Source organism: Vigna unguiculata, chromosome 3 (assembly GCF_004118075.2).
Source record: "Vigna unguiculata cultivar IT97K-499-35 chromosome 3, ASM411807v1, whole genome shotgun sequence".
NCBI lineage: Eukaryota > Viridiplantae > Streptophyta > Magnoliopsida > Fabales > Fabaceae > Vigna > Vigna unguiculata.
This window is the reverse complement of record NC_040281.1, coordinates 62,325,618-62,346,109: the sequence shown is the minus strand read 5'-3', so window position 1 is coordinate 62,346,109 and position 20,492 is coordinate 62,325,618. Positions and strand designations below refer to the sequence as shown.

The 20,492-nt window shown below is 29.7% G+C and overlaps 2 protein-coding genes across 2 annotated transcripts; both read right to left on the bottom strand.

Moving 5' to 3' along the window:
- Window positions 1-9,505: 9,505 nt before the first annotated feature.
- On the bottom strand, window positions 9,506-10,988 carry LOC114178853 (iridoid synthase CYC2-like). Its single transcript, XM_028064975.1, has one exon. It carries the CDS (start codon window positions 10,770-10,772, stop codon window positions 9,642-9,644), a length of 1,131 nt encoding a protein of 376 aa, XP_027920776.1. The 5' UTR covers window positions 10,773-10,988; the 3' UTR covers window positions 9,506-9,641.
- A 1,783-nt stretch (window positions 10,989-12,771) lies between these two features.
- LOC114178007 (acetate/butyrate--CoA ligase AAE7, peroxisomal-like) lies at window positions 12,772-16,616 on the bottom strand. Its single transcript, XM_028063669.1, has 3 exons — window positions 16,314-16,616; window positions 14,738-15,325; window positions 12,772-13,856 (listed from the first exon to the last, which is right to left on the bottom strand). Exons 1-3 carry the CDS (start codon window positions 16,515-16,517, stop codon window positions 12,960-12,962), a joined length of 1,689 nt encoding a protein of 562 aa, XP_027919470.1. The 5' UTR covers window positions 16,518-16,616; the 3' UTR covers window positions 12,772-12,959.
- Window positions 16,617-20,492: the final 3,876 nt, after the last annotated feature.

Genomic DNA, 20,492 nt, shown 5'->3' with positions numbered 1-20,492 from the left:
GTTACATGAAGACTACTTCTGATCATTGTGTCTTTGTTAAAAGGTTTTCTAATGATGACTTTATTATCCTGTTATTATATGTTGATGACATGCTTATTGTTGGGAAAGATATTTCCAGAATTGACAGGTTAAAGAAGACACTTGGCGAGTCTTTTGCCATGAAAGACTTGGGAGCTGCTAAAAAGATTCTTGGCATACATATCTCACGTGATAGGAGAGAAAAGAAGATTTATCTATCACAAGAGCAATACATTAGGAAGGTATTGCAGAGATTCCAGATGGAAAATGCTAAAGCTGTGAGTACTCCTCTTGCTACTCATTTTAAACTGAGTGTTAAACAGAGTCCTTCAAATGAAGTTGAGAAGACCAATATGAGTAGAGTTCCTTATGCATCTGCGGTGGGCAGTTTGATGTATGCGATGGTGTGTACAAGACCAGATATTGCACATGCTGTTGGTACAGTTAGTCGATTTTTGTCAAACCCAGGTAGAGAGCATTGGAATGCTGTGAAATGGATTTTAAGGTATCTTCATGGTACAGTTGATATGAAGCTTTGTTTTGGAGGTGATAAACCTACTTTGATGGGTTACTCAGACTCAGATATGGCTGGGGATATTGATTCCAGAAAGTCCACTTCGGGCTATTTGATAAAGTTTGCAGGAGGAGCTGTGGCTTGGCAATCAAGACTACAAAGGTGTGTAGCGTTGTCTACTACAGAGGCAGAGTTCATTGCTATTACTGAAGCATGCAAGGAGGTGTTATGGTTGAAGAAATTCTTGCAGGAGCTTGGTTTTAGGCAAGATAACTATTCATTGTTTGTTGATAGCCAAAGTGCTATCCATCTTGGTAAGAATCCAACTTTTCATTCTAGATCCAAACATATTGATGTGAGGTATCATTGGATACGTGATGCTTTGGATGCTAAGTTGTTGGAGTTGGAAAAAGTTCATACAGATGATAATGGTGCTGATATGATGACTAAAGCATTGCCAAGAGGAAAGTTTGAAGTTTGTTGTGAGATCGCCGGTTTGGCGGTTATCTCCACATAGTTGTGAGGGGGAGATTTTAAGTGGTATCAGAGCCGATGGTTAAAATCGGTTCAGACGAGTGCAGTAAGGTCCCTGTATCGAAAGTCTTCCTGGCAAAGAGTTCCAGGTAAGCGTGTCCCGTTAAGATGAACGGCGGTACGAGAAGGGGTACTCGTGGTTGGGAATGCTTCCGCTGGAGGGGGAGTGTACCAATGTGGTTGAAGGGACTCACCCTTGAGGGGGAGAATGTTAGGAATCCAAGTGTGAGTCTAAGTCCCACATTGACCAGAATTGAGAAAGTAGAGCACCATATAAGGATCAAGGCCCATAAACCCATTGCCTTAAGGTTTTGGGTTGAGAGTGGTATCAGTGTCTTATGTGGTTAGGCTCAGATCTCATTGGTGTTGTTCTCCCCAGTGAAACCCCTCCTTTATAAACCTAACAATCTTTAATATTATAAATTTCTACCCATGAACATCAATGATGATCAACAAGAACGACGTTAAGATATAATAAAAAATCATAAGATTTGCAGGTGTTTTTTTTTTATCATTCAACTTTTTTTAATTTTACTTAATTTGTAATTTAAAATATATCTGGATTCTTAGCAACCATAGTATAAAAACTAAATTTCATATTTCCAGGGATTTTAATATCTCAATATATATATATATATATATATATATATATATATATATATATATTATTGTCATGGTTATTTTGCCATATGGCGTGCCTATAGAAAAAATAATAATAAAACTTTGCCAGATGGCATGCATGGTTAAGTAAATAGTATAATTGTGCTTATAAATATGATTTTTGAATTAAAGTTGTCACAGTGGATAAATTTAACTATTTAGAATAGGTTCAATGCGAAATGGCAGGGATATGTAATACAAAGTGTATAGAATGGTTAGATTTGAGAAAGGTTGTCCTGGACCAATTCATGTACATGTTGAGAGTTTTTCACATTTGCAAATATAGTCTAAGTTTTTAATTAATCGCTTTAGTTATGTGCAATTTGTGAATACTATTATCAAAGTGTTTAATTAGTCGTTCAAATCGTGGAGTTTTAAATCTTATGTTGATATTTGATTGAGACAGATCTTAAAACAAATTTATAGTTTGAAGATCCAAACAAATAAATAAATAAATATTTAGGGATTGACCTGACTTGATTTTTTGTGCTGATATTTTTAAAGGAAGTTAGGATAAATATATGAATAGTATTTTTATTTTTTTAGGGACTCAGAGTTCTATTTAAGCTGAGTTTATGTGAGTCATTTATGTTTTGAAACATGTCTTTGATAGAGAGTTTTGAAAAGCTTTGGTTGGAGAGTGATTGTCCTTTAGTCTGTCATAGTTTTTTAGATTAATAATTAATTAGAAGGAGATGACATCACGTTGGTATTTGTATATTTATAAGTTAGCTAATTTAACTTTGATTCATATCATAGATAACAATATAAATGATTTCATGCTTTACTTTCATGTATTTATTTATATTTTTTTAATAATAAATATGGTTTGTTCATATTTCGTGAAGTGTAATTTTTATCATGAGTTTAATGTGATCCATATTATTTTTTTATATTTTTTTTCAAAAAATTTTAAGTGAAAACAATTAATTTATGAACTTTGGAATGTCAAATGTCAAAGTTAATAGTAGTACTTAACCTAACCTTAAGTTGAAAAACATAATACTTCAATTTTTTCTTTTAACTTGATGAAGAATCAGTCAAGCAATAAACTTCTATAATTATTTATAATTATATATAAAGAAATTATCTTTTTTTATTTAAATTTAATAATTTTAAATTTATCTTTTACAATATAATTACTTGTTAAATTTAAAAAAAATAGTTGTTACTTTTATATGTTTTCTATAAAACGATGTATCTTCTATCCTCCTTTCTTTTCCTATCACACTTAATCTTTTTAATTTATTTTACTTTATTTTTAGTAAATAAAAATTATTTTTTATATTAATTTAATAATATTACAACATTATTATATATATATATATATATATATATATATATATATATATATATACACGCAATGTACAACCGCGTGTCACGCATGTTCACTCCAGTTTATATAATAAATTTACCGTAACGATTGAAGATGAAGTTTATATACTAAAATAACTTACGATGAATTAAATGTTAGTTTTTATTTAGTGGAACATAATACATAATATTTTGAAAGACGTTTAAATGTTATTTTGGTTTTATTTGACCTAAGGTTTGTAGATAAACAATCATTTGAAACGGATAAGACATATTTGGTTATAGAAGTTAAGATTATGAAGCAATACATATATTATTATAATATTTTTTTACTTACTCTTTTTGTGTTTCTATTTTACTTACTAAAAGAATATAGAGAACTGTAAACTAAAATCATTAAATATTTAGGCTTATTCCTCTTAACAATTTCCCATTATTTTGTTTCTTAGATTCTGTATACAGAAAATTGTGTGTAACCGGAACCATCAGTAAAAATTCTCTATGTATATAACATTAGTAAATGAAAGTATATTTTTTTAATAGTGTTTTGTATTTCTTGTTTGTTATTATTATCAATTCAATAATCAAATATTTGAATAGGTAATGTTATATATATATAGTGGCGGAGCACCGTTGGTGCAGGGAGGGGCAATGGCCCCCCCAAAGTTTTGAATTTTTTTTTTTATATTTTTATATATTATATATATTTTAATTTTTTTATATTATAGATATTAAAAAATATATTATAATTAAATTAAATATTTTATTTCTTTTATAAACATAATAATTAATATTAATTAATAATAAAATATAAAATTAAACATAATAAAAAAGTAAAGAATAAAAAGATTTATCAAGATATTTTTTTAATTTTTTATTTATTATAGTTTGAGTTTCTCACAAATTGTTCTCATATTTTATTCTCACCTGTTTTTTCTTGTTTGTGAAGAAAAAAAGATATATTACTTTTGCTCTTATTTATCTTCTGTCATCTTCCTTCCATTCTCATGGAAGTAAAGAAGAAGATAATTTTTTGGTCTCAATTGATAGTGAAATATTAGTTTAATAATTTATTTAATGATCCTCTTTTATATTAATTGTTTATTTCATGAATATAGAAGAAAAAAATATTGTACTGTGTTTTTTTTTTATAACCGAATCTTAATTGTGGTTCCATTATATGTCTTGAGTTTCTCACAGATTGTTCTCACCTATCTTCTTATGTTTCTGAAGAGAAAAAGATCTATTATTTTTGCTCTCATCTTTTAGAGGTTTTCTTCCATTCTTGAAGAAATAAAGAAGAAGTTAATTCTCTCTTGTCTCACTTGATAGTAAAATATGAGTTTAATCAGCTTCTTGTATATTAATTTTTTATTTTATGAAAATAGAAAAAAAATTGTACTTTGTGTTTTTGATAACTGGAATTTAAGTGTGGTTTGATTATTGAATTTTCTTTTGACAATTTTTTAGATATGTGTGATTTTTTTTAGTTATTGTTATACTAAATTATGTATTTAATTTTATTTTATTAGTGACAATAATTAAATATATAAATTTTTGATGTATTATTTTGGCTCCCCCAACAATTCTCGTAAAGATCCGCCACTATATATATATATATATATATATATATATATATATATATATATATATATATATAAGAATTCAAACTTAAGAAAAAAGCCATTTAAAAAAATAATATCATAAACTAGTTTTATATTTATTTCATATTAATGATGGATTTTTCATTAGAGACAAAAGTTAAGTATTCCTTAGTTATTGTTTGTCAAACCAAATAGATGAATAAACTTATTCTAATCAATATTATCTTTTCTACATATCAATGACTTCAAATACTTTCAAAAAATAAATATAAAGTATCATTATTAACATCTTGTTTAATTAAAACGATATGGATTTTTTGTTTTAGAAAAGTGTAACTTTTTTTACTATTCATATTTTAAATTTCAGTTTTGTTTCTTTAGTCTAAAATATCATTTCGCACTCTAATAACGTCTCTAGAATCAAAATGACTTGCTATAATAATATCATTTTTAATAGTATCGTGCATACATAATTTAGAAATTTAAATCGAAAGATTTATTCATTTTTTAAAATAATAATAATAATAAATGCATTTAAAATTCAAAAATATCTGCCCATATATGTAAAGTCAATTAAGTGTCTAAAAAAATATAATATTTGAAAAATATTTTTTCTTATTGTTGTTTAAGTTAATTTTCAAACCATCTTATCCAGTCTACCCAACTTTATAGTCAACTTTCATCAGCATTGCAAAAGAAATATGTTTCATCTCTTTAGAAAAACGACTTTAGGTAGAAAAATTCAAAACTTAATCCAAAAAAGATGATGATTTTGAGGTTTGTCTCATTATATAATGAATAAGCACCCTGGAAGGGTGTTATCTATATGCATAAGTACCATAACAAAATTAAATAATTTTTTTAATCTTAATTAAAACAAGAACAAAAACTAAGATTAAATAATACAGATTGATAAAAACAAGTAGGTAATACCACCAGAAAACAAATAAATGCATCCAAAATTAGACACTTTTGGCTGCTCAGATAAATTATTTATCGTTTTTAGACCCTCAACCATGTGATACTTTTAAACCAAGGGGTCATACAACAATTTATTCATAATATATTTGAAATTCAACATGTTTGATTTTTAATTTAATCTTCTAACTAAAGTCTTTGTTCAAATCATACCATTATTTTTACTTAAAACAACATTTGTATCGTACATAAGTTAAAATCGCAACATTAAATCATACCATTACTTCATAAGTGGGAACATACTAAAAAGAAATAAAAATAATTTGAAAAAAAAAAACAGTATAAATATGATGAAAATAAAGAGTATGAAAATTTTGTTAAACATAATTTATAAAGAAAAAACTAGTAAAAAGTTGATAGAACATTTAAATGTACAAATTATAAAAGATAAAAAAAATACAAATATATGTTGAAATTGTAAAAAACTAGTTATAAAATGTATAAATATATTTTAAAGATATAAAAAAATAGTGTTTTTTTACGACATATGAATAAAGATAATTAAAAAAATCGAGAAGCATGTTTTTTTTTTATCAGCAAAAACAAATATATTAATAGAGGTAATTGGGTTACTTTAACCCATAAACAATAATAATACAAAAAATTGTTATGACTTTTTTTCATTATTCTCCACATCGAGTAGTATCTCACCATCATCACAAAAGAATAGAAACAAAGATTACAAGTAAGAAATGATAAGAAAATGGGACAGAAACTACCTTTGATGTTTCAACCTAGGTTCCTTTCTACACCATATTGTCCAATATCCCCACTTGTACTTTTGTTCTCATCATAAACATTAGTCAAACAAAAAAATTGAATGTTTCAACCACCATTATGGTTTTTTAGAATTGTTGATTGAGGTAACAAGGTAGAAGAGTTCAAAACCCTGCTCATAATAAAAAGTATATATCCACGTTTGTTACAGTGGTTGAACAAGAAACATAATATTATAGTAACAGATAAATATTATAAGTGATGCCTCAGAAGACTCCTTCAAAGAACATAAAACAAAACTGTAATACTAACTCAAACTAACGTAAATCTAATGGTTGGTCTCTTTTTGCCTTACCTATTCTTTGCTTCTTACAAAGTATCAATATAATACTTTACATTACTCACACAAGGTCAGCTAAAATTTAAATAATTATTATTATAACATGGTATATCATTCAACCTATATACATATAGTCGTGTATCATTCTTCCCCTAAATAACATTAATAAATTACACTTACATAAGAATATATGATTCTTCAAATGTCTTACGCTACTACAAAGAAATTTGTTATACTCAAGATTCAAATTAAATAGATTTTATTAGAGAGTGACAATTAACTCATCAAAAAGTGTATCAACCTTGACAATATCACATAAATAGTCATATATTCAAATTAGAGAGGATAAATAATTAGGTTATATAATTTTTTTATCTCTATTTTCCTAGTAAAATATTTAAAATTTGATGTAATTAAGTCATTTTCGTTAGTGGTGCAATAACAACGTCAGAGGAGCGTCACGTATCAATTGTTGGATTTTTTTTTTGAATTTTTTTTAAAAATAATAAAATTTTTGACGTGTCAAATTGACGTCGTACCACGTGGCAGTAACAATGTGATGTGACCGTGATAGTGTCACGTGTCACTATTATGCCAAGTGTAATTTCTTCATTCTCAATTTGGTCTCTGTATTTTTATTTTTGTTTCAATTTAGTCCAATTTTTTGTAAAAATTAAGCAATTTTATCCTTCTTCAAATTGAAACCAAATTTAATTTTTATATAAATATACACAAATATTTCTATCAAAATTGACATTTCTAGAAAGTATTTTTAACAATATTAAGTTTATTTAAATTTATGTTTTACATTGAATTTTATTTAAAATTGTTAATAGAAAAAAATTCATAAATTATATTGATATTTTATTACATCATACTTTAATATTGTTTTTTTATTTGAATTTATATTTCAAATAATTGTATACTTTTAAAATGTGTAAAGTTCAATAAAATAAATGTTTGAGTTGGTGTAAAAGTAATAATTATACAAATCTGTTGAGCTCATACCAAAGTGGAGGTCGATCCAAGATACATGAAAATGGAGGAAAGTTATCCATAAGCTCGGGACTCGAACTCGGTGCTCGTATAACACAATAATAATATTGATTATCAACGCCAATTGTGACTTGAATTTTCATATTTTTAACATAATCTTGAAAGTGACTTTTATAAATAAAGGTAAAAGTTCTCTTTATAAGATACAAAAGTTAAAGTAGTCCGAGTACATGAATTATAATTGATCCGAAAAGTACAAAATACTTTTATATCCTCTTTATTTTATGGTGATTATGAAAATAGAGAAAATGACTTTAATTAAATTTCGATACTAAAAGGAAATATTTTTTAAAAGGCACACTTGTTATTAACAAACTAATTAATTCACCCTTTATTGAATTTTTTCCGAATGTGAATACTTCGCTTTGCAATTCTAAAACTTTTAAGGCTTAATGACATGTGTTTTATGCTTCAACTCTACCTTACTAGCTAAGAAATGAATTTAGTATATATATATATATATATATATATATATATATATATATATATATATTATTTTTAACTTTGAAACTACTTCAACTAAATTGATTTGTTTGTTTTTAAATTATTTTAATGCAACTAAAATATGAATTTTAGTTATTTTAGAAATGATGCTTAAAATATTTAAGGCTTAATGTTCCTAATAAAATTAATTTATATATATGCTTTGAATGTTCCATTATTTAACTAAAGATAAATTTGCATTATCTTTGAAAGTCAGACATAGACTAGACATAAGACTATTTCATAGTATATAAGTGAGGTGCAAACCTCACATTACAAGTTGATTTTGTGGGTTTGAGTTAGGCATAAACTCCATTTCTAACTGTTCCAGCAGAAGAACAAATAAGATGAGTTAGGCACAAGTGTCACCTTACCATGTAGTCCGCTATCTCCTCAGTTGGTCTCTCCCAAGTTGATACATGTCAGCTTGAACCCAGGAGGGGTTACTTGCAGAAGAGTCTCCGAAGCTCAAGTGAGTCAAAACTCTCAAAAGGTCAGTCAAATCGATGATTAATGAATGCATACCTTTAATTACTGGGGTCCACGCGTATTTATAGAGCATTAATGATGTTTGGTTATCTCGTGGGCCGGGCCTTGACTTGGGCTCTAGCTTGGGCTGTGAGTGGGCCTGGGCCCTATTCCAGGCCCTTAAGGCCTATTGAACGTGGGGGCTTCCATTTTACTAAGTCTTCAAGAGCAGCCTGATCCGTTTACTTCCTGACTTGTCGGATGTCGTCCTTGGCCGCACATTGTCCTAGGTTGGCTACTTTGTTGTTACTTTAGCCTTTATTCAGTTATGAGTTTGAGTCCATGCCAGCCCAAGTCGTGTACTTGGGTTGTTTCCGGCATATATGTGAGGGTTGTCGTTTATATGGTCAAGTTGACCAGGTCCGGTACACTAGTCTCCCAGTCTTTGCCGATACAATGTGTCAGTTAAGGATGATATATATTGATATGCTAGTCGAGATCGGCTAGGTGTGATACACTAACAATTATTAAAAATGAAAAAGAAAAATTGTTATAGGTTACTTTTAAATATAATGTGCATAATTTGGTTGTAAGATGAATTATGCGTTCATCATAACAAGAAACAAAATCTACTTTTCAGAATGACCCATGGTACTTTGGAGAGACTATATGCCCTAAATATGTTTTTTGTTATTATTAATATGGTTGCGACTGAGTTATGTATTTATTTATCACAGGAAAGAAACAATGTCTGGTTTACAAACCAGATAGGCGAGAATAATAAGGAATAATTATTACTAATAACTTGTACACATAAAATAATTAAACAAGATTATTATTATTATTAATAGTTGACTATTGAGTCAGGTTACTGATTCACTTGGTATTCCCACATGGCTAAAATAACCATAACAACAGTTATCTTAGGAAATTAAAAGCACAGAAAATATAAAATTCATTGTTGATACGTTGGTATGATCTTCATCTCTCTGAGCTTCTCCACCCAAAATCTGATGCTCTTAAAGGTATCCACGTGTCCGAAAAATCCATATTCTCTACTCTTGCTCATGCTAGACACGTGTTGAAACTTAAAACGTAGCACTGCTTGGACGGTCTCATAGCATGTTATTTCCTCCAAGATGGTGTTGTGAAGCTCGTATTTCTCCACAATCTCCTTCCAAACGCTACCCTTATCAAGCATCACTTCCACCCAATCAAACCTTTGCGTTTCATCAAACGGCACAAATTCCACGTCGAAAAGTTCACAGAGTAACTTCCACATGCTCTTCCAAGTAAAAACGTCGCCGTTTGTGCAATTGAATGCTTCATTTTTAGCCTCGGGGGTAACCGCAGCCCACACGTGCTGCTGCGCCAACACTCCGGCGTCGGTCATGTCACAGAAATGCTCCCACGTGTACTTCGTTCCCGGGTACCGAAACGCCAATCCTACGTGGCGACAAATTACGGCGTAGGTTGCTAGCGTGAGCAGCCCGTTGTGGACACTCCTGGATGACGCGCCTATTATAATAGAGGAGCGGTGCACCGAGTACGTCAACGACGGCGCGTAAGATGCAACGAGATCCTCGAGCGCGTAGTAGAAGTTGGGGTAAGGGATCCTCGCCATGCTCTCGTGAAAGGGTGGGTCGTGGGAGATGAGTTTGGTGGAGAGGACTGGATCGAAAATTGGGCCCATGTAGTGTTTGGTGCCGGTTTGGACCGTCACATGGGCGAGCTTTGAAGAGGCGCAAGATTTGAGGGCGCTGAGAACGTTGAGAAGCATGGTTTTGTTGATTCTAATGTTGACTTCTTCCTCTGCACGAATCTGAAAAGTAATCCAGAACAGGTGCGTGACTTCACTCGCAATGGGGGAAAGCTTGGCGCATGTGTCGGAAGAATCGACAGCGTCAAAGGTGATGAAGTGGTCTACGGTGGGAGGAGGGAGCAAACTGGGTGGGGGCCTGCGGGCGGCGCCGTAAACTTTCCATGGGCCTCCGGGACTGTTGGGCTGCTTGAGGGCTTGGACCAGACTGAGCCCAGTGAGCCCTGTGATACCAACTACCAGTGCTACAAAAGGTTGGGGTTCCATTGCAGTTGTTCTCCACGCCAGGAAGAAACAACCAAGAGTGTCTTGAGCAACATTTGTCTCTTAATTTAAAGAAGGGTCATGCAGGCCTAAAACATTTTTAACGATCTAACGTTAGCGACAAAATTTTCAATTTTGGATTATTAAGATTTCAATCCTCCAACATTTGGGTGTTCTTTCATCAGAATTACAAGATATTCCATATCCGAAACTTGCTTATAAACAAAAGTTTACGTTAAAAAAAATGATGATTTTGAGGTTTGTTGCATTATTATATACATCAGGAGTAAGCACCACGGAAGGGTGTTATCTATCCACAAGGACAATAATAAAATCAAATCATTTTTAATCTTAACTAAAACAATTACAGTTAAAAATAAATTATATAGATGATAAGAAAAAGTCCTAATGTAATACCACCAAAAAACAAAGCAATGCCTCCAAAATTAGACATTTCTGTCGGCAGAAATAAATTATTTGTCTTTCTTAGTAGTCCCCTCAACCATGGAATAGGAGTGATGCAACAATTCATTTATAATACGTTTGAAATTCAACGTGTTTAATTTTATTTTAAATTTTTTAACTAAAATCTTTATTACTATTACTTAATATTAATTCAAACATAATTAACAGTACATCACAAATTAAAAACTATCCAGCAACAATAAAATGGTAATGTCCTACCTAACTATCCAAACAACATTTAGTAATGACATATAATCTACCTATAATAAAAATATAATTTAAAAATATGAAAATAATAAAAATAATTTAAAAAAACAGTATTGTTCTTATCGGGAAAGGTCGAGTACAAGTGGTGAGGTCCAAATGATCACCTGAGTGTCTGTTGGTGTCCAATTCTCGTATTCGTTAGGATTTGTTTCCACCATCAACATTGGTCAAGCTACATAAAAACGTTCCAACAGAAATATGAGTAGATAAAATAATGTATGAACTTATAGTATAACAAAAAACTTATGCTCTGGCTTCCTGATAAATCCCCATATTTAATAATAAATTTAAGCATTTGTATAATAGTTAGTATAACAAATATATTAATGGCATTTTTAATTTACTTACAACGTTATATTTTAAATTTCATAACGCATAAAAATTCAATTCAATTTATTTATATTGAAATAGTACGAACATATACTATAAATGCTAACAAAAAACTTTGCAAAGAGAAGATAAAGTGAGATAAGACAAGAGTGTTAAGAATTGAAGTGTGAGTTTAAGTCTCATATTGTTTATAAATTAGAGAGTATAGCACTCTATCACGATACAAATTCATGTACTCATTATCTTATGATCCATGTACTTATTATCTTATGGGATTTTGAATTGAAGATGGTGTCAATGTCTTATATAATTAACAAAAATAATTTTTTGATAAATATTTTGTTGACAAAACTACTAAATATAATAAATTTTTATTTCTTTATAAAAATTGCATACATAAAATAATAAAATTTGTCAGATAAAATTTTGTCCAAAATAATATTTTCCATCCCCGGGAAAAGTACTCTGACTCTTTAAAGGGATAGAGATTGTATGTATCAAGAGACACGTAACCTCAAATAAAACCATGAAGTTTTCGAGGCTCACCAATATTAACGTATTTGTTTTACTTAGTCTTATTTATCTTTGGACAGAACCAACAAACACCAGAAGAAAGTCTCAGTCTCTCAAATTTTCAAGACGTTGTATGGTTTGGTTTGGCACTAAATCGAGAGAGGAAAAGTAGAAGTTTGTTATAAGATTATTTAACTGCAAATGTTGAAATTGTATCCATCATTGTTAGATTTATCACTGTCTAAATCTGATTATTATCAGTGTGTCCAACCTTAATTTATGCAGTTATGTAATCTGTGTTTTCTGTATCCCAAGTTTCAACGAGTGTCTGACTATAAAATGCCATGAACTTCATTCTTGGAGTTTGTGGAAGACTTATCTGAACATTATCCCTGACCTCAAATTGCATCACATAATGAAGAAAAACTAATTGAAGCAAAAATGGATTTATTGACTTCAAAATACATGAGTGACACTGTCTCATTAACCACTTTTGAAACATAGATAAAACCTTTCTGGTATACATATATATTATTATAGATAACTTGGATTAACAAGCAAGCAGAATCCTAATCACAAATTGCAATAACTAGCATATTTTTTCGTCATGATCATTTATAACTTACTCATCTTAACAGGTCCCATCTCTTTTGCCTTTGCCCTTAGTAAGTGCTTCTGTATCTTCCCAGTAGCTGTCTTAGGTAAGGGTCCAAACACAAAGGATTTTGGAACCCAATAAGCAGGCATCTTGGCCTTGCAGAACTTTAATATATCCTCAGATATACGTTGTTGGTTACTATTATCCACTCCTGACTTTAATGTGACAAAAGCACAAGGAGACTCACCCCATTTCTCATCTGCTCTTGCAACCACTGCTGCTTCCAGTATTGCAGGATGCGAGTAAAGAGCGTTCTCTACCTCCACACTGCTGATATTTTCAGCACCAGAGATGATGATGTCCTTTGATCTGTCTTTAATTTCTATATACCCATCTGGATGCTTCACAGCAAGATCCCCAGAATGAAACCATCCATTTGCAAAGGTCTCCTCATTAGCTTTAGGGTTCTTTAAGTACCCTTTCATCACAGAATTGCCCCTCATCACAATCTCACCCACAGTTTTGCCATCAGCAGGAACAGGTTGCATGGTTTTTGTGTTCACCACTTCCAAGTTTTCCAAGCCAATGTACCTAACCCCTTGTCTTGCGTTGAGCTGGGCTTGGCGTTCAGGAGGAAGTGATTCCCATTCTGGTTTCCAGGCACAGTAGACAGAGGGGCCGTAGGTTTCAGAGAGACCATAAGTGTGTGTCACACGAAATCCTCGTTCAGACATTCCAGAAAGAACAGAAGGAGGAGGAGCAGCCCCAGCTGTATTCACATGCACAACATGCGGGAGAGGAAGTATGGTTTCTTCAGGTGGGGCATTGATTATCGTGTTAAGAACCACTGGTGCTGCACAAAAATGAGTCACTTTGTACTTGGCAATGGCTTCGTATACTGCCTTCGCTGTTACCTGAGTAAACATATGACAAAAAATGAATTCAGGATGGATATCTAGTAAACAAATACTCAACAGAGTATGCAACAGTACTTGTTAACACGACAGCACTGTATCTGCACATTAATAAATCAAGTGAAAGTTAGTACTTTGATGCAAATGGAAGAATTACAAGATCAAAGATTTGAGCATGTTCCAGGATACTGATGACTCTGTCAAAGTGATTGTTCAATTTTGTATCAAGTAGAAGTATTAAAATCCACTGCAAAATTCCAGTATGTAATAGAATTTTCTAAATACTATTTTAAGTATTTAGAACTATACATAGGCAGTGGATGACAATATACAAACAGCCATTGTCATTTCAAGTGTAAGCAAGTAAGAAATCAATCAAGCATCACCTTTCTCCAAAGCCTTTGCAACACAGCAACTCACTTTTATTCTAAAAGCTACTAACTAACCTCATCTATATTCTATATCCACGCCAATTCTCAACCAATCAAGAAACTTTTTCTTTATAAAGCCGAGCAATTCACATCAATTATCCCCCTTTTTTCTAACTTCCAACAGTTACCAAACCAAGAAACCGTGAAAAGACTAATACTGTGTATTGAAGAACTCTAGATGTATGATTTTGAAATCCTTGTCAAAGTACATCAACTTTATATTTGAACCATGCCACTATAATTTAGCTCTATCATCAATCATGTGCTTAATGAGGTATCCATCTACTTGAATCAAAATTTACAATTGCATCAAACTTGAAGCTAGAGCTACAAAATATCAACAAGGCAGGTGCAGAACAATACTCAGTTCAGTAGACATAGCAAGTTAACACCAACATGTTTTAATTTTGAATCACTCAGAGAAATGCAGAATTTTTGGCAAAGGTGTACCTGGCGAAGGCATATGTTAGTACCACACAGAGCAGCAAGTGTCCAAGTGTAACACCAACCATTACAATGAAACATGGGGAGTGTCCAAAGATACACAGCACCTTCGGTCATTCCCCAAATAAGAGCTCCACTCAGAGACATGATATAGGCCCCACGGTGATTTAATACCACACCCTTCGGACTAGCAGTGGTACCAGATGTGTATCCCAAAGAAATACTCTGCCACTCATCCTCAGGGGGTTTCCATGCATATTCAGGATCACCACCCTCAAGAAAATCCTCATAGTCAATGGCTCCTTTGCCCACAGCATATCTCAGTGACTTAGGGTCGCAATTTTCATCACCAATGACTATTAGAAGTGGAGGCCTGAAGGTTTTGGCTTTCTCAGACCATATCTTCAAAGCTTCTTCTGCCAAAGAAAAGGACTCTTGATCAACTATTACAGCTGCAGCTGAGCAATGACCAAGAAGAAAGGCTACTGTGGATGCATTTAGTCTGATGTTAACAGGATTCAAGACAGCCCCTGCCATTGGAATCCCAAAATGAGCTTCATAAAGAGCTGGAATATTCGGTGCAATAACAGCTACCTGTTGAAAGCAGTATCAGAAAATTATGGAATCCATTAACATCGACATTACTGGGCCAGAATAGCATGAACACACCATACAACAACACAACTACATCGATATCATCATCATCGAGTAGTTCGTGTTTTTACTTGTTATAATTAACTTCATGAGCTAAATCCAAACCGTAATAAATACAGATATTCGAAGTTTTAACTTGTTGACCAGATTGTGTAATGTTTCTATAGAGAAATTTAAAAGTATTTTGTTCAACTTCTTGAACATTTGTCTTGCAGACAAAAAAAGAATTAGCTAGTTTATCGTAAAATATTCATCAATCGGTGTATTGAAACTTTCGTCTGTTAGAAAAAACAATCTAAGAATGATATTAAAATAGACATCACCGGTCAACAATTTACGTAATTCACCATATTATAAAAACATAAATGAACTCCGTCTTTCACATTGACAATTATCAATTAAATTAGTCACAAGGCACGATTAGTTCCTAAAAATAAATTGGAAGTTGATAACCATTCAAAGTGCACGTTAGAATAAAAAAGATTACAATTGTGTGGTTAGAGTACGACTTTTCTCTCCAGTCTAATGTTCATATCGTTCAATTAATTAAAAATATGAAATATATAACTTTTAAAATAATTATCATAAATCAACATATTAGAATATTAACTCTCGCATTCTCCTCTTTTCCGGTATCATCATATTAACATATATTATTATTTCAACAAAGATAAACTCTTTTACGGAATGAATTCCATTTCAGTCCCCAGATATAAAAAAAAAATACAAAAAACTATTGTTTTTTCTTAATAGCAAAATTTAAGATATTAAAGTGATATTATTTTTCAAAAATACTTTTTAGTTATGTTCTGGACGGTACATAATTAAACAGAAATAAAGTGAAAGTTGTTCACGTGAACACTAACTATTAGAACAGAGGAAATTAAACAAACGATGTTTGAGAGAGAGAGAGAGAGAGAGAAAGTACAGTGTTTCCTGGTCCGATGGAGTAGTTGGAAAGAGCGGAGGCGAATCGACGGCAACGGTGGTAGGTCTGTTGCCACGTGTAGCGACGAGATCCATGGATGAGGGAGTTTCTGGTGGGGTGCACCGTAGCTGCTCTTTCGAGAAACCACAACGGCGTTAACGCAGTGTAGTTAGCAGCGTTCTTGGGCAAGTCGTCGATGTCCATCTCCACCACCCTTTCGCGCTTTTTCCACACCGCAGAGCTTACTCACAAAAACCAAACGAAACAAAAATTTATGAAGCCAATGCCACATGCTTCCCTATCATCACCTCCTTATATATTCATTTCCAAAAAAATAATTTAATAAACTGCTGCATAATATACATCAATACGTAACTGTAATTTATTCAATTTCTTTTATACTATTACCCAAATTTTTTAAACATAATATAGTTATAATTATCCCAAAAGGTATCATACAATTATTTTCTATGTCTGTCTTGGACTACTACCCGAACCAGTAAATCAGTCATATTCATCTCACACTAAATCGCAGACAAAAAAAGTAATTTTCTAAACATTATTTATCATCACACATTCACCGTTAAATAAATTAAGACCCCTGTCACGAGCCATTATTTACCCAAATAAGAAAAAATAGACGCTTTTGAAAAATATCTTTTGAATACATCACTAAAGAATAAGAATCTGGTACTGTAAGAAGATTTCATTATTAGAATTTTAGTCTATGTAATTTATCCTATTAATAAAATTATGATTTTTCTTTTAATTAATACTGTAAAAAAAAATTGTTACGTTTAATTGAATTTACATGCTATTTTAAATATTAAAAGATATCAATATTCAATACCATTAAGATTACTTGAGTATCTCATAATAAAAGATAAATTTGTTTTTTTTTCTTTTATCCAAGATATAAACTCATGCCTTAAGAAATAAGTTTTGTCTCTGTAGAGACATTTATAGATTTTGTTTAAAGTGCAAGTTATATAATTTGAATGATGAGTTGCATCACTTGACAATCAACTTCACTCTCAAATGATGTATGTGGAGTGAACACAAACTATAATTAATTCAAATATTTGTCAAATTCAATCCTATTCATTCTAATTTTTTTCAAACAATATCCAACATTTGATTACACACACTATTTTTACATTTATTATCTCCATTGTACCTAATTCTCACAATTATGTTTTCAATACCAAACCAATACATTCAATTTTACAACTCAACAATTCAATTTTATATATATATATATATATATATATATATATATAATTATTCAACATTTTAATTTTAAAATTTGTTACCAGAAAGAAACTTTCTAACAATGAAAGAATGACTTCAAAGTTTATACGACTCCAAAATTATACAAAAACTTCGTGTGTGTGTGTGTGTATATATATATTGTGTATATATAATTTTATTGATTCAAACTTACAAGTCATAAATGACCAAATTACTAACATAAATTTTCTATTCTTTATGTTAGTATAATTTCACATGGTTCATTCAAACTTGATCTAACAATGTGAAATATGAAAGTTCACACATATGAACTAATTAATAAAAAGAGAAAGTTTGCATTATAGAAACAAAAAAAAACTTGGTTTTAAATTAAGATTTTTTTTATTAAATAATTTAGACATATTCACTCTTTATTTAATTTAATATTTTCTTCAAATATATAAAAATAGGTGTTACAATTGTCACTTATAACGTCATGTTTTTGAATAATTGTGATTAATACCAATTTATTAATTGGTTAATTACTAAAGGACTAATAAATATTTATACTGTAGAATTGAATATAAATTAGTTCATTTTAAAATTTGTTTGTCCGAATGAAAAGATGAGAAGACGAAAGAGATAACTGTAGTAAAAAAAGGGAAAAGTATTTTAAAATAATATTATTAAGTAATATAAAAAAAGATAAATAATTTGTGTCCGCTCATTTTTATTTTTTTTTTCATTTCAATCTGAATGAGGAGAAGTAATAATCCTAACAAAAGGTCTTCAGAAAGTGACTAATAATGGCTATGAAAGTCAATGTTTAGCAACAACTACTAATTTAATAAATTTCTTCTGAACCGATTGCAATGCCAACTCATCATTGAGACGAGCATCTTCCAAAATAACATTTTTTCTTCTGTTATATAGTGGAATATATCCTTCATCACACATCATAAAATAATCACATTACCACACTAAATATCTTACTTGCAACATTATTTAATTATATATATGATATATACAATCGCATATTACTTGCACCTAATCATATGTTTAATCTCATTAAGTCATCCTATACTATATACTATACCATAAACATCATATAACATCTATTACAAAATACCTAATAATTACAGAAAATATAAACTTCAACTATACATATATATACATACGTCATATTCCGCATAACTAATTAAATGTTATTTTTATACCTATCGTCTATGTGTGTACATATACAAAACATTTATGAACTTAAAAGTATGTCAACTTTATCAAATAAAATTTGTTTCTGCAACACAATCTTATTTTAACAAAATTTAAAAACAGCAAAGAGAATAATTTTTTTTTGGTTGTTGGGTATTTTAACCTGAGATAAAAAACAAACTTTAAAGAAAATATATTACAAATTATAGAGCAGCCTAAAAGCACCCTAGAACTTACCTAGTTCAAGCATCTTTAACAACTTTAATACAACATTTAAAAACTCATATATCACTATATATCTTGTTCAAAAAGACTATCTCAAATCCAAGGACAACATAAAATCATTACAATTCAAAATATGACATATTAACTCATTTTTTTTAAGCATCATTAATACAGTTTACTTTTTAACAAAAAAAAATCCAAAACAAAACTCATTTAAATCAATCCAGCAATTATAAACTATCCATTTCCCAACTTGTTAATATACATTCTTAAAAACAAACACAACTAATCTAAGGTTATGTTCGTAGTCTCATTTGTTGATTTAAAAAAAAAAAAACGAGGACAGATTTACAAGTTTTTTTCTCAAAACCCATCCTCCTAATTTTACAAAGATTTGAAAGAATACATAACCATTTTACTTTAGTACCCTTCATAATTTTTATATATTTATAATCTATAATAATATATAAAAAAGATTCCTTTTTTATCCACATATCAAAATATCAATTTTATCTTTTAAAATATAAATATTTATTAAATTTTTAAAAATTGAGCGTTATTTCTACAAATTTTTTTATAAAATTGTTTACTTTTACTCTTCTTTTTTTCTCTATTTATCAACAATTATTCTCTCTTCTTTTCTTATATATTTCACTTTATTTTTAATAAATATAATTTTATTTTATATATTAATTTAATAACATTACATTATCATCACCTACTAATATAATATCATGTATATTTAAAAAAATGAAAACATGCGTATATATAGACGTGACAACGATCGTGTGTACGCTAGTATAAATAAAATTATTAATCATAATATACTATGTATAATTTATTTACTATTATTACTATATTATTTATTATTAGTTTATATATATATATATATAATAAACTAATAATAATAAATAATATATTTATTAGTAGTTAATATATTAATAATTAATAATATATTTATTAAATTAATAATGAATATAAATATATATATATATAAGAATAACTCAAATATTGTTAAAAAATAATAATATATATAATTATTATTATTATTATATTAACATGTGTATATATTAATTAATTATATATATAATGTATAATAATTAATAATAATTAAAATATTATTATATTTTAATATTTTTAACTCATTTAATAATCATTTTATTTTATTTTTACAATCAAGGATATTTTAGTAAACTTCAAATTTTATCTATTAAAGTTTTATTTTTAATCTGTCAGATCACTCAAATCACTCAATAACTTTTACTAAATTGATTTTCAAATCCACTCACTTGACTATTTAAATCCACTCAAAGAAACATATTTATCTATCTACTTAAATTCACACAAATTTATCTTCATATTTTCTTCCAAATTCATCTTATCAAGAGAACGCATTCTAAATTTTATCTAGTAAATCATTAAATTACAAACTAATCACTTCAAATATCCAAAATTTGACTAACTTACGAATCAAATAGAAATCAACTAAACTATCAATTCAATTTATATGTTCGT